General features: G+C 38.7%; 1 protein-coding gene across 1 annotated transcript in view; it reads left to right on the top strand.

Annotated features, from left to right (window-relative positions):
- The window catches only part of slc4a4a (solute carrier family 4 member 4a), a 73989-nt gene that overhangs the window by 28249 nt on the left and 31058 nt on the right, over positions 1-14682 (top strand). Inside the window, 5 exon segments of the mRNA XM_039802744.1 lie at positions 1268-1447; positions 4821-4897; positions 10104-10261; positions 11048-11135; positions 14355-14509. Coding sequence (XP_039658678.1) covers positions 1268-1447; positions 4821-4897; positions 10104-10261; positions 11048-11135; positions 14355-14509 — 658 coding nt within the window.

The raw sequence follows: 14682 nt of genomic DNA, 5'->3' as shown, positions 1-14682 counted from the left end.
TGCTTTAATGTATAATAACTCATTTCCAGTGAATATTACAATTATGCAAAGTATTTTTTAGGTGTGTGTACAAGTATTCCCCCCCCCCTCCCCACTGTTATACAATGACTTTTGACGAAGGTGAGCAGAGAACCCGTCTGCCAGTTTGATTTTGTCTGCTCTGTGATGAACTGTATACTGTATGAAGAGCTGCTCTGTAGTGTTGCGTGCAGGTTTATGAATTGATGCATTTCGCACACAGGGCTCAGAGGTTTATTTCCTCTTCTTTGTTTTAGTAGCAAAAGGTCAGGGCTCTGAGTCAAGTCCAGCTTAAACTGTACTTTATTTGAACACTGAGGCACTGAAATAGTAGTTTGTAAACGGACACACAAAAACGTCCTAATTTGAGAACAACCAACCCTCCTCATTTGTGTCTGCATGAGAGAGCAGGAGGAAGAGTTACCACTTGGAGGGATTAATGTGAAGTAATTGAGTGTGCTGCATGGACTGTACAGGCCGAGCGGAGCTGGGTCTCTTGCTTTGAGGCCAGCCGACTTGACTGATGGGCCATTAACAGCACTACTCCTCCACAAGAAGAGACACTCCCCGAGGCGGCAGCATTCAGGCTTCTGACCTTCTTTTTAAAAATAGGCAAGACCCTTTTTGATTGAGCCGTTTCATAATGCCACGAAGACTTTCATAAAGGAGCATTACAGTCTGGGTGGCACTAATTGAATCCTTACAAGAATGAAGAGACTTTTTATGTCAACTCACTTATTTGCTCTGAGTTGTTACTAAATTAAGGCTGTTGTGTAAAATGCTGACATGAAAGAACAGCATAATTCAAATTTTGTTTTATTAATTTATGCATTTCAATTGTTTATTATTGTTGCTCCTCAGAGAAAAAGCTATTTTTTTTGTCTCCAAATGTTCTCCAAAAGAAACCTTGATGAACTCTTGTAACAATGTAGTTAAGTGCTGAAACAATTAGCAAATGTACAGAAAACTTTCTGATAACTTATTATGCTGTATGTCAAGTTGATATTTAGGCTTTGCTGGCTGTTTTCAAATTATTGTCAATGTAAGTTGAATAAATTTGGGTTTTCAACTGTTGGTTCGACAAACTAACCATTGTGAAACATCTCTTTGGATTGTGGTTGTTGTTGGATGTAATAATATAGTTTTTCATGTCTTCAATGTGGTTAGACTTTCTTCCCTCAAGAAAAAGACTAAAATCATCTTTCCTCACCCGCTTTCTTCCTTACCTTCCCTCTCTCTGCATATTCAGAGATGATCACTGACAACCAGATAGAGATCGGCCAGCTGAAAGCAGACCTAAAGGACAAAGTGATGTACACGTTGCTACGGAAACATCGTCACCAGACCAAGAAGTCCAACCTGCGTTCTCTGGCTGACATCGGCAAGACGGTCTCCAGTGCAAGTAGGCTGTTTTCCAACCAGGAAAATGGTAATACTGATGCCAGTTTGGTGCAGTCTTCTTTTTCTAAATGATGTAAAGAAAAAAAACGAATCAACTAAGTTACTCTATCATTTAGCATTTAGCTGTACATACCTTAATCACTGGGTTTAATTCAGATTTTTTTGTCATCTCAAATTAGGTGTGTAGTGAGTTTTTAGGGCAGTGGGGAATGTCCGTGTGCGATAAAGGACACACTGCTGCCCTCCTCTGCATAAAACCACTAATGTGGCACTCAGTACATTACATTACATGTCATTTAGCTGACTCTTTTATCCAAAGCAACTACCAATTAAGTGGTTTCAACCTTGAAGGTGCTAACTCCAGACAACCAAGCAGTAAGTGCAAGTACATTAGCTTCAAATAAACAAAACTACAAAGAGTTATATGAAAGTGCAGTTTTAAGAATATTTTATATACTGTGTGTGTGTATGTGTGTGTGTGTATATATATATATATATATATATATATATATATATATATATATATATATATATATATATATATATATACATACACACACACACCACACACACACACTGGTACTTATTTAAAACTACAAAAAATATTAATTATATATATATATATATAATTTGTTTTGTAGTTTTAAATAAGTACCAGCTTCTCCTTAATAGATGCTAAAAAACATTTTAGAGACCTTATCAGAGGTTTTGGCCCTTATACTAATATTCTCTTGGCCCTTATATAATATTCTTATTAGTGCTACTATAGTACTACTACTTACTTACTAAACCGATCATTCAACTAGTAAAACTAAAGTTTGCAGAAGTCTTTGGCTAATTCATCACAAACATTTGGTGTTATTACTCTAACAACACTTTTAACATACTCACTGTAGGATACTGTACTAACTGCATTCACAGAGACTCAAGTGATCAGCACCTGTAAGAGCAGGTGGAGCTTTCAAATTCACTCAAGCTCTAAATTTCGACACTGAAGAATTCAGTTCAGTGCATGAATTTATGAGTAAGTGAGAAGTCCAAGGCTATGGGAGATCATAAAACTGACTCCAAACGTTGATAGGATATGACTTATTGAGAACTTGAGAGATTATAATTACTGCGGTCAGAACATCTGAGGTTGATTATAATCGTTCATATTATTCTCACTTCATTAACTTTTAATGTTGTTGACATTTCTGAGAATTCATGGTTATTCTTACATTCTACTGTTTTTAACAGTAGAATGTAAGACCTCTTTTCATCACACAGGGCGGGCTGTCACTTTGCTTTACCGAAAGTTATTACAAAGAAAGCTGAATTTAAATTCATGTACACTAAATGGCTTTATTGGCCATTTTAATAGGATTGTAGTTGCTGGAATAAATGTATTTAATATCAATCTGCTGTATGCTGCATATAAGACTCACTGAAATTCATTCTGTTACAAAATGAAATTGACATAAACAACTAATGAATATTTCCCTCAGGCAGCAGCACAGAGCTGCAAATAAAAACGTTATTAAACCTTTTCAATCAGCAGCAAACAGAATATTCCATTAGTCTCTAAAGTGGTGGGATTTAAGTAAAGTGACAGCCCTAATGCACACAAATGTCTAACTGACATTAACAACACTGTATGAGTCCTTTTTAATTGTAACATTTTGAGTAACGTAAGATGTTTTCTTATGTTGACAATGTTATTAATATTTTACCAGACATGGGTCTTTGGAAAGTGAAATTATTTATTAACTGTTATCAGATTTTTGAAACTGATGACTCTTTGTTTTCAAATGGAAACTCATCACATAAAAAGCCTTAGGTTCTTATCAATGTCACAGTACTAAGATAAAGTGCTTCACTGATAATCATTAATTGATGACAACTTTACAAGGATAAAGTGCATCCTCCAGTTTAATAAAATACAAATTGACTCCTGTCCAATGACCCATGGTCTCTCCTGATTTATGGCGCCACTTTCCTTTTTCTGCACAGCTTGTAAAATTACAGATAAATCATGTTTTACATATCTTTTAACCACTTGATTCTCCTAACAAATGTCTTGCTTTGGCTCAGTGGGCTTGTCTATCATCTCTCCCTTCCATCTCTTTTTCCTCCTTTTACTGCTTCCCTGGATTGGGTTTGATAACCTACTGCTGCTACTAAAAGCTCGTAGTCCTCTTGGGAACTCTGCGACTTGCCTATCGGGTCACATATCAATGGAGGACTTGCAGAGCCAAAGGAGTACCAGCATGGACTGGCTTAGTAAGTTCACTGGACTCAGTCTACGTTCACACTGCAGACCACCGACCATCCTTTACCAAAGGAAATTCCTTTTTTTTTTTTACTATTGAACACAAGGTTATACGTTTTTTTGTCAAATGCCTCAGTATCTCACTTTGTAGCACATATCCAATTGATGTGACTCAGTCAGGATTAGGATTTAGAAAATGTGACTGTGGCTTTTTCTTTCTCTGAAAAACGTCACGTGTAAGTGAAAAATGTCAGAAGTGGAAAACTTTCAGCTGCAGTTTGAACGTAGTCACAAAACTAGTGCTAATGTCACATGTCATTCAAACCCAATGTGTCAAGTACAGTAGTAGTGCTTAATAAAGTAGTGACATTGAATAGTTTTTTAGTCCTTTTTTATTTTTAAACCCCACAACTACACTGGCTAAGATTTTATTTTTGATCCCTTATGTATTTCCCTTAAATTTAGTTGTTTTCCCCCCCTTTATTACTGTATCTACTCTATATAAGTACTACGATTTCATCATTTATACTGGCTGCATCATACTGACAAGCATGTTATTACCTACAATCCTCAGAGGGGCAGATGTACGAAAGGCTACAGTGGGATCAGAATTTGCTCTCTTTGACATTTGTACCGCTCTGGATACCGTCTTGTATTCCTGACAGCTTCACAACTAAAGTAAGGTCACGTTCTGCTGTCAGGTCTCTGATGACTCTGATGGAGTTGAAGAGCTTAAACCAAAAGTCAGCAGAGCATCAATCGGAGTCTGATGCACTTAGTGGAAGACTTTGGTGGGAAAGATAGACACACTAAGATGATCAGGTATTCTCAACAGTAAAGCTCCTGATTATTGTGGATTAAGGAGGCACAAAATAAGTTAGAATAGTTGTAGAATATAGTGGACCAATTAATAACTGCTTTGTAATTTGAGATATGAGTCAAGTTATAGATTTTTTGTTAATGGTGGCTGAAATCTCTTCATGCTTTTGATCGCTGTTGCCTTGTTATTCTTTTCGGCGCTGCATGGGAGCAAACTGTCTGGGCCGCTGTCTTTTCTTGGGTCTGTGCTATCCCTTTTCCCCCATTCAGTTCTTAGAGCCTCGTGAAAGCGAAGCTGTTTTAACCACACAGGGTTGATGTGTTTTAACAGATAGTCCCACCACAACCCACCGGAACCTGACCTCCAGCAGCATGAACGACATTTCTGACAAACCGGAAAAAGACCAGGTGAGTCAACCTGATGATTTAATAGTGGAACTCAATATTTGTTATCTTCATTTGGTTTCTAAATTCTTCTTGCTACAGTGTTTCTGCACTGCAGTTACCTTATAATACCTTTATAATTACCTTATAATATTGAGAGATATTATCTCTCAATTAAAGTCTATGGGCACTGCTTGAACATTTGTATTAATTGGAATATGAAACCGAATGGGTTTCTGTGGATGATTCTGTTTTCAATGTCATTCTACTGGAAATTTAAAATATTAAAATATTTTATGACCAGTTTTATCAGGCACTATTTTCTCTATATGATCTAAGTTATAAAAACATCCTACGGGAATTATTGTAAAGGTGACTCATATATCTAACAGCCTACTTGAAATGACATTTGTCTCAAATAGCAAATGCCTTTCAAGTACAGCTCGATGCTGGCTGGCATTGCAAAGGTAACGTGTTAGCCGGATGTATCTTCATCCACTGTAGAGGTGCAAAAACTCATGTGCAGACTGTGGCTGCTGGTTCAAAGCAGAGATAAGATTGTAAAAAGTACATTGTTCCAACCACTGTCGTCATCACCCAGCCAGCTGCAGCTGCTCTGAACCTCCCGCAGCCAAATCTGTAAAAATATATTCAAGTTGCTTATGTTATATCTCTATTCAGATTAGCAGTTTATTGAGAGTCTGCAGAAATCTGAATAAATATTTCCTTTAATGGTCAGTGTGGAGATTTTGTTGTAGCGAGGACGGCGCTTAGGCCAAGAAACTTTGCTACAGTGAAATACAGAAAAAGAAATCAATGATTAATTTACAATGGAAAGAGAACACCCAAACACACATTTGTACTTTTCCAGTACACTTGTACTACAACTTTACAAATACACTGCGTCATAGATTATCTGTGACACCTAGAGGAGATAACGGGGAGACTTTCTCACTGTGTTTATCAATGAATTTCCGTTGTGTGTAGATAAAATACTGTAGCTCCTACAATATGTCCCATTCCAGATTATCTGAAAGCAAATGTAAGCTGAGTAAATTGAATTGGCTTTAAAGCCCCAGTCATAGGAAGGTGTTGTGTCAGTGCTGTATTGATAACCATTATTTGTATGTATCTAAATTATGCACTTAGTAGTGTTTCAGTATGTGATGTTGAAGCACTTCTGCTGAGATAAATGCACAAATTATTTTAGCAGTGCTTGTGAATAGACTTAAAGTATTTGCCATTAAACCAGAGCTCGCAGCAGCCATTTGTGCATATGGTGTCATCCCAGACCAGGCCTCTGGGAGAAGAGAATTAGGTCAAAATGGCCCAATAAGTCCTCCTGTGGGACAGACAGAGTAGAAAAACAATTGGACAGGATGCACATCTCCTAAACTGAAGCGCTTCCACACCCACTCAGCCTATAAATACCATCTAGACGTTTCCTTTGTGGGCCGACGTGCATTGATCATTTCCACACTAAGTGGGAAACAAGTGGGAGATTCACATTCAGGTTTTGTGGCTTGTGGTCCAACCCTATGGGTCCAACATTGCTTGCTTGTGGAGATTAGTTTATAGCTAACCGATACTGCTAGCTCACCTGAGCTAGCTAACGTTACAGCTAACATTTAGGAGAACGCCATTAATAAGTCTTGCGTTGTCACGACAACAAGCCTCTTGTCCATGAGTACGCTTCCATCTGCGCAGTGATACGGTTGAATAGAATAGACTTTATTGTCATTGCACAAGCTTGTGTACAATGGAATTTGCTGTGCCGTACCTGAATATAAAAGTACTAAAAGTAATAAATACACAAATAAATACTCTAACAAACACTCGTGCAGCAGTCATCCCAGTCAATAGATATATAAACAAGTATTATTGCACATATAGTTATGACACCAAGGTGGGGAAAAGTCAGATTTTGTTCAGTTCAAGCGGGTGTAGTTTATTAGAAATTAAATAAGTTCTACATGAAACTGCTCAAAACCAGGTCTGTGGATTATCTTCAGTAACCAGGTCTTGATTTCTGGAAAGAGACATTGCTGTTGAGTTTTTCAAATCTATTTTTGGCACTTTGAACATAACAAGCCAAGCGCCATCTAGAAATAAAGTCCACTAATCCACAGAACAAACTAAACTACAAACTGCTTTTCACCAAACAAAATAGTCCCTACGAGAACTGTTGACAACATATTGGGATGGAGGCAAAAATCTCAGACATATGCTAACACTATGTATTCTGAAGCTGACTCTTTAAAAAAAAATAAATAAAAAAAAGTATTATTATTTTGGGCTTTTCCACCTTTAATTTTTTTTTGACAGGACAGCTAGGTGAGAAAGGGGAGAGAGAGGGGGGAGACATGCAGGAAATTGTCACAGGTCGGATTCAAACCCTGGACCTCTGCGTTGAGGCATAAACCTCTCAGTACATGTGTGCCTGCTCTACCCACTGAGCCAACCTGGCCACAAGCTGACTCTTTAGGAAGGAGGCAGCACTGACCAGTACCACAGTTTTAACAAACACAAAAAACAAGGAAATGTCATTCAGTATCTTACAGGTTTTACATCTCTCAACTGTGCAAAGCCAAAAAAAAAAGTCACGCCTGAGATAATTGAATTTGTGTGTCATGCTCATTCTGAATAAAGGGTGACTGGAAGAGATTCAGGTTTACTTAGTTGATAAAGGTGGTGTGATGTTGATTAGTAGTGATTGGAGGTCAGGGTGTGTGGTTACGAAGGTCTAATTTAAATCATTTACAGACAAACCTTTTGGCAACAGCCTCGGATGAGATCAGTTTGGATCTAACCAGTTGAAGGTCACAAGTTTATGGGATTTCAGTCCTCAGAAATTGATGGCAGCAATTCTGCCAGTGCATGATCTGGTTTTGGCAGGCATGATGGCAAGTGATAGACAGACACCCATTGTTCTTTTTGTCCTGGTTAAACTTGTTATACTATACTGTTTTTCTATCTATCTTCTTTCTCTTGCTGTTGGTTGGCACTAAAGAGGATAAAAGAGAACAGTTTAATTCTGACGTTATTTTATTTTAGATACTGAATTTATTTCAGAATGACAAAACATCTCTTAGCCTCATATTATTTTAGTGTATTTATACAGTCCGTGTTGTTTACTGGTAGCGTCACTCTGATTGGAGGAGATGTCAGCGTCGCTTCTGTTGTAATCCGATTTAAATCTTTGCACAGCTGATTATAAAGCCACATTTAACATCATCTGATACTCTTACTCTGTTTGGTATCTTGCAACTCATCAGACTGTTCTCTGGACAGGTGATTCATTTCTTGCTATCATGTTAAGTGTAAATATTTAAAAAATATTCTTTTATCTTGCAACTTCCTTAACTGTTGAAACCAGGATTTCACATTCATTTACAACAGAAATACTCTAACAATATAGAAGAAATCTAACCTAACAACCTTAAAACCTCCATTTTTTTTAAATCTTGAATGAGTGAATAAATTTGTTTTTGGTCGCTATTGATGATAGCTTTTTTTTTGTGAGCATTTTGAAAAAAAAAAAAAAAAGAAAGCAAGGTTTGTGCAGGACGCTCTTGTGACAATTCTTTCTGACCAATCAGTGGTCTGCAGTGTTTTAACTCTACCTTCTAGAATCGACTCTGCTCGCTTGGAACCTCGACTGAGGTGATACCAAAGTACCAAGTACATCTAATCCTTGCACTAATTTGAAAGCATAAAAATTAAGTGTTGAACGTTTATTTTAAACCTTTATGATACTCAAACAGTCTCGTGTCAAACCGACTGATGTAAAAAATGCTTCTATGTGACCATCCAGGGCACAGAGGTGCTACATATTGTCACTGACTGTGTCTTAGTAAATGTTTCCTGCTAGCTCTCTGCTGATTTGAAGTTAATGTATAACACAGTAGTTTTCCATGGCAATCTTATCTTGATGTTTGATCGGTTGAACCGTTGTCTTTGAAGTTTTATTTATTTATGATCTCAATCTGCTCATTAACATGACACTTTTTTTTATATCATATGGAACATCTTGTTATGAAGCAAACACGATTGTGGCATGAAATGTAATGGGATTGAAAGTATGTGATTATTCCTGGATTAAAAACCGAGAGTTTCAACTAGTTGTTCAACCCAAGCTGAACTCTATGAATGGGAATGCATTGGCATCGGAATGTAACAATTAAACAAATTTCAACCTCAAATCTTGTAACATGACATCAACTTGTTTTCATGCTGGAGAGTTTAAATTAAGTTTGTTTAACGGCTCTAGCAGTATCAGGAGGTACACTAATATACAAATCAAACAGATGCTACAATATTATATGCAGAATAGTTAAGAGAATACCACACAAAAAACCCACTGTTAAAGTACTACAGCAAAAGCACTGTTGCAGGTTTGAGTTTTGTTGTCTGCAGAGCAGTTCAGTGCAATTTTTTTCTTCTTCTCTTTATGTCATGTTATGTCAAAATTGCTCATGCGCTGCTGTCTTCTCAGTCTAATTTTTCTTTTCTTTCTTCAGCGTAAATAGTAATTTCCTAAATGGTCTTCCAGCGCAATTGAAATCCAACAAAACATTTAAAAACTCCAAACTCCACCATTGCATAACAGCATCTTCACAATGCCTCATACACTCTTTATTTCTCTCTCTCTCTCTCTCTCTCTCTCTCTCTCTCTCTCTCTCTCTCTATCTATCTATATATATATATATATATATATAAAAACTCTTATATTTAAAGATGATTACCTTTGTAATGGATTAACCATCACAGCAAGAGTTGATTTTTCAAGGTGATTTTCACACCAGTGTAACCTATGCTTTAGAAAATAGTCAGTTTATCCATTAATAGTAGTTCAGAGGTTACAACATGTACTGTAAAAACACTGGTATTTTCCTTTTGTTGCAACTAGAAAAAAGCTCTTTATAGACACAATTGCAGGACTTGAATGTCCTTTTTAAAGGTCAAATGTTGAACCTGTGGAGCTCAGCAGGTGTCTGACCTCCAGCTTTACACATCTCACCATCGCCATGACAGAAAGAAATACAGACCTCATGTTACAACTTGTTCCTTTTTAGACACCATGGGACCCTCCTGGTTTGGTATTTAAGCTGAATGGGATTGTCCTGTTTGATATAGGCTGTTTAATTCAGTGTGCACTGCATTTGGTAGCTTGCTGGTGTGAACCTAACATTTAATGTCTCCTCCTGTTCTCCTCTTTTGTACTTTTAAGCTGAGGAACAAGTTCATGAAGAAGTTGCCGAGAGATGCTGAGGCCTCCAACGTGCTGGTGGGGGAGGTGGACTTCCTGGACACGCCATTTGTGGCGTTTGTTCGTCTGCAGCAAGCTGTGATGCTGGGAGCCTTAACAGAGGTTCCTGTTCCCACAAGGTGGCTGAGATTCATGTCTGAACTCCGTGAATTCATAAATAGGAGCTAAAGTTGTAGGAAGATGCATCAGTAGTTGTCTAGGTGCGACTCAACTCGCGTACCACTGACAGAAATCTGGGAAACACTTTATGTAACATAAATACGTCGGAAAATATACAATAAAATTGCTAATCTAATTGCACGATAAATGTAAGGTATATGTTATATTTAGATTTCCCTGTGTTCACCTTAAATTAGAAAGAAATACAACACACCACTGCAATTTAAAGACTCAAACTTTCCAATAGTGTTAATCAACATCTGACACTTAGAATTCAATATTATGGACTTCGCAAATGTTCAATTTATTGCAGAGCAAAAAAAAAAAAAAGATTGTATTAGTTTGTAAAGTTGTTTCTTTTACTGTGTCCCACTGTTTGTTCTCTGGCTTTGGATGAATGTCATAAAGCTACAGGAGCGACACCAAACTGGTTTCTGCAGTGTTGTTGTAACCAAGTACGCATCAAGCAATTGTATTTTCTGTAGTAATCAGTCAATTTTGTTTGTCAAGGGAAATCGTACAAGGCACAATTCCAGTGAAATATTATCCCATCACCTCCTTAAACTTGTGCATAATGCATCATAAAGCAGAATGTGTCCGTCAGATAGGCACAGAAATAGAGTCACGTAGTTGAATGGCACTGGCACTCCAGCATTTAGCCAAGTCTCAGTGACACCACAGCTCCCAACATAGAAAAGTACAGATAAACAAAGTTACTAATACAAATGATTTTGTTCCACTTGCAGATTTTTATTCATCTTGCTTGGACCCAAAGGCAAAGCCAAGTCGTACCATGAGATTGGCAGAGCGATCGCCACGCTGATGTCAGATGAGGTTAGACTGCCATCAACACACATCATCATTGTGTTTTATTTTAAAGGTGCAATATGTAATACTGACAGCTAGTGTTTAAAATAGTTACTGCAGTACAAATTCAAAATACTGGAGAGAGTCGTCTCCCCCACCCCCTCCTCCCCAGACTCGAAGTTCACGGAGGTTGCCAGGCTGGGACCGCAGCATCCGTAGTCTCGCTTTGCCAGACCCTCCTCCAAAGCGCGCTGAAGGAGCATCCACAACAATGTTGCTAGACGCTAGTCTCACATAGCAAGACATTACTTCACAGTACAGCGGAGTAGCTAATGTTAGATGCTGGTTATACTGACAGTCATAGAAGCCCGTGCTCACGTGGAGCTCTGTACCCAACTGACAGACACACTTTTTCGGCTTAGAATTACGGTAAGAACCACTAAAAACACAACAACCTCGCTGTCCTCTCCACCCGATGGACAGACACACTTCCTAGGCTTAGAATTACGGTATGAACAGCTAAAAATAACACTACCTTGCCGTCCTCTCCACCTGACAGACAGACACACTTCCTAGGCTTAGGATTACAATAGGAACCACTAAAAATAACACCTTGCTGTCCTCTCCACCCAACTGAACACACTTTATTGGCTTAGAATTACAGCAACAATCGCGAAACACACTGCAAACTCACGGTCCTCCCTCTCGATTTACAGCCCCTCCTCTTGGCTTAAAATAATTCACCGTTGTTGGCTACAGCCGCTGAACAGGCTATACGTTGTAAACAGCCGTGGCCCACTTGCCTGGTCCTCCGGTAACATTAGCAGGGTAAGCATGGCGGCGTTAGCCAGGACCAGTCGGAATCACTTTACTGGATGTGTCACAATTTGTTTTTGCGAGTAACCAACTCTGGTACTCTAGCTATATAATTCAATGTGAGTACACAAATGTTGAAATGACATAAAATGCCCGTCCCTTGTAGCCGTGATAAATTAGGCTGCAGCTAATGCTTAGCTGTTCAGGAGGAAATTAGCCAACTCAGCATCCTTTTGGGCTCTAAGCTGTCTCCATCTTTCAAATACATCTTCAATATTTACCTGGGGTTTGCTACATCTTTGGTCACGCAACTGTTAGAAACACGGCGGGTTTTTTAGGTCGGGTAGAATCTATCTCTGTTGATCCTGTTCGTTTGTTGGCAACCTGGCCTGGGCAGTTGATAACAACACACAGGCCAAAACACAAACAGACATTCCGTCACGGAACGGAAATTTCAAAAGGAGAAAATACTGGCATTAACATTGTTGTCAGAAAAGATAGTATTTCAACTTAGCATCTTTCCTTAAAGGTGCAATATGTAATACTGACAGCTAGTGTTTAAAAAAGTTACTGCTGTACAAATTCTTAATACTGGAGAGAGTCGTCTCCCCCGCCCCCTTCCTCCCCAGACTCGAAGTTCACGGAGGTTGCCAGGCTGAGACCGCAGCATCCACAACAACGTTGTTAGACGCTTGTCTCACATAGTCAGACATTACTTCACAGCACAGCGGGGTAGCTAACATTAGATGCTGGCTATATTGACAGTCATAAAAGCCCGTGCTCACGCGGAGCTCTGTACCCAACTAATGGACACACTTTTTCGGCTTAGAATTACAGTAGGAACCACCAAAAACCCCACAACCTCGCCATCCTCTCCACACGCCAGTCAGGCACACTTCCTCGGCTTAGAATTACAATAGGAACCGCTAAAACCACTACCTTGCCGACTGAACACACTTCATTGGCTTAGAATTACGGCAACAATCCCTAAACACACTGCAAACTCACAGTTCTCTCTTTCCGATTTACAGCCCCCCTCTCGTGGCTTAAAATAACTCACCATTGTCGACTCCGGCCGCTGAACTACACTTTGTAAACAGCCATGGGCTGCTTGCCTGGTCCCCCGGTAACGTTAGCAGTTAGCAGGGTTAGCATGGCAGCGTTAGCCAGGACTAGCCAGGACCAGTCGAGATCATTTTACTGGCTGTGTCTCAATTGTTTTTGCGAGTAACCAACTCTGGTACTCTAGCTATATAATTCAACGTGAGTACACAAATGTTGAAATGACATAAAATGCCCGTCCCTAGTGGCTGTGATAAATTAGCCTGAAGCTAGTGCTTACCTGTTCAGGAGGTAATAAGCCAACTCAGCGTCCTTTTGGGCTCTAAGCTGTCTCCATCTTTCAAATACATCTCCAATATTTACCAGGGGTTTGTTACGTCTCTGGTCACGCAACTGTTAGAAACATGCCGTTTTTTTTTTTTTTTAGGTCTGGTAGAATCTATCTCCGTTGATCCAGTTTGTTTGTTTGCTGCTTTCATGGCTGTACTAACGTTACAGCTGTAGCGCGCTGGGTTTACGTTTTTTACAGGTACAGTATATCTGGCAACCCGGCCTGGCTGTCAAACTGGGCAGTTGATAACAACATAAACAGAAATTCTGTCACGGAATGTAAATTTCAAAAATAAAAAATACTGACATTAGCATTGTTGTCAGAAAAGATAGCTTAACATGTTTCCTTAATATGAGGCATTGGTGTCATTTTTTGATTTATTACAGTAAATATATTACATGTACATATTGGACCTTTGATGCTGACAATGAAATGTCTTTCATACAATGCAACAGGCCATTTTCACTCACAATATGTATGCTTTAATCTTGTTACCTTACAACAAGTACAGATAGTATAATATAACAATATAAGAGAAGTCCAGCATAATACCCACGGTATAAATACTATGTTTGTGAACACCTCGCTTTTTTTTCTGACATTGGATTATGTTTTCAGCTGTTGCTTAACCCAGCAGAATTTCTGAACAAGCTACGGAAGAGGCATTTTATTAACCTTGCAAAGATGTGTCAATTATCAGGAATATTCTTCTGAGTTGTCCTGTGGGGAAGAAGCTGTTATTTTCAGGATTTATTGTATCAACATTATTAGTTTATATTTGCCAATATAAAGTTTATGTTTGATATTTATCTTCTGTGCAAATAAAGACCTAAAGTATGAAAACAACTATGTTGCTTGAAATGAAAATTCAGATGTGTTCAGTAGAAAATCATAAAAGAAAATTGAGTAGTACTGTACAGTAGGCTCTCACTCTCCTCCTCATACATTATTCCTCAGATCTGATATTACAGTTCGCTGCATGCTTTGACGGGTCTCTTTCACACTTGAATGCCTCGTCCCTCTCTGTCTGTGTTCAGGTCTTTCATGACATTGCGTATAAGGCCAAGGACAGACGAGACCTGCTGGCTGGTATCGATGAGTTCCTGGATGAGGTGATCGTGCTTCCTCCTGGAGAGTGGGATCCGGCCATCAGGATAGAGCCTCCGAAATCCCTCCCCTCCTCTGACAAAAGGTCTATAAGCTTAAATTAAACTGTAAAAAGTATCTGTATCAGGATTCAGCAGTGGAAACATACATTAAGTAAGCACACAAATAGTCAATGCAAGAGAACATTTAAGAACAACTTTGTGGTTAAAAAAAACAAAAAAATTCTGAAAATGTCAGCAAGTACAAGACTTCCTGCAC

Source organism: Perca fluviatilis, chromosome 6 (genome assembly GCF_010015445.1).
Source record: "Perca fluviatilis chromosome 6, GENO_Pfluv_1.0, whole genome shotgun sequence".
In the NCBI taxonomy this organism is placed as follows: Eukaryota; Metazoa; Chordata; class Actinopteri; order Perciformes; family Percidae; genus Perca; species Perca fluviatilis.
The sequence above is the reverse complement of the archived record's forward strand: the minus strand, read 5'-3'. Positions and strand labels throughout refer to the sequence as shown.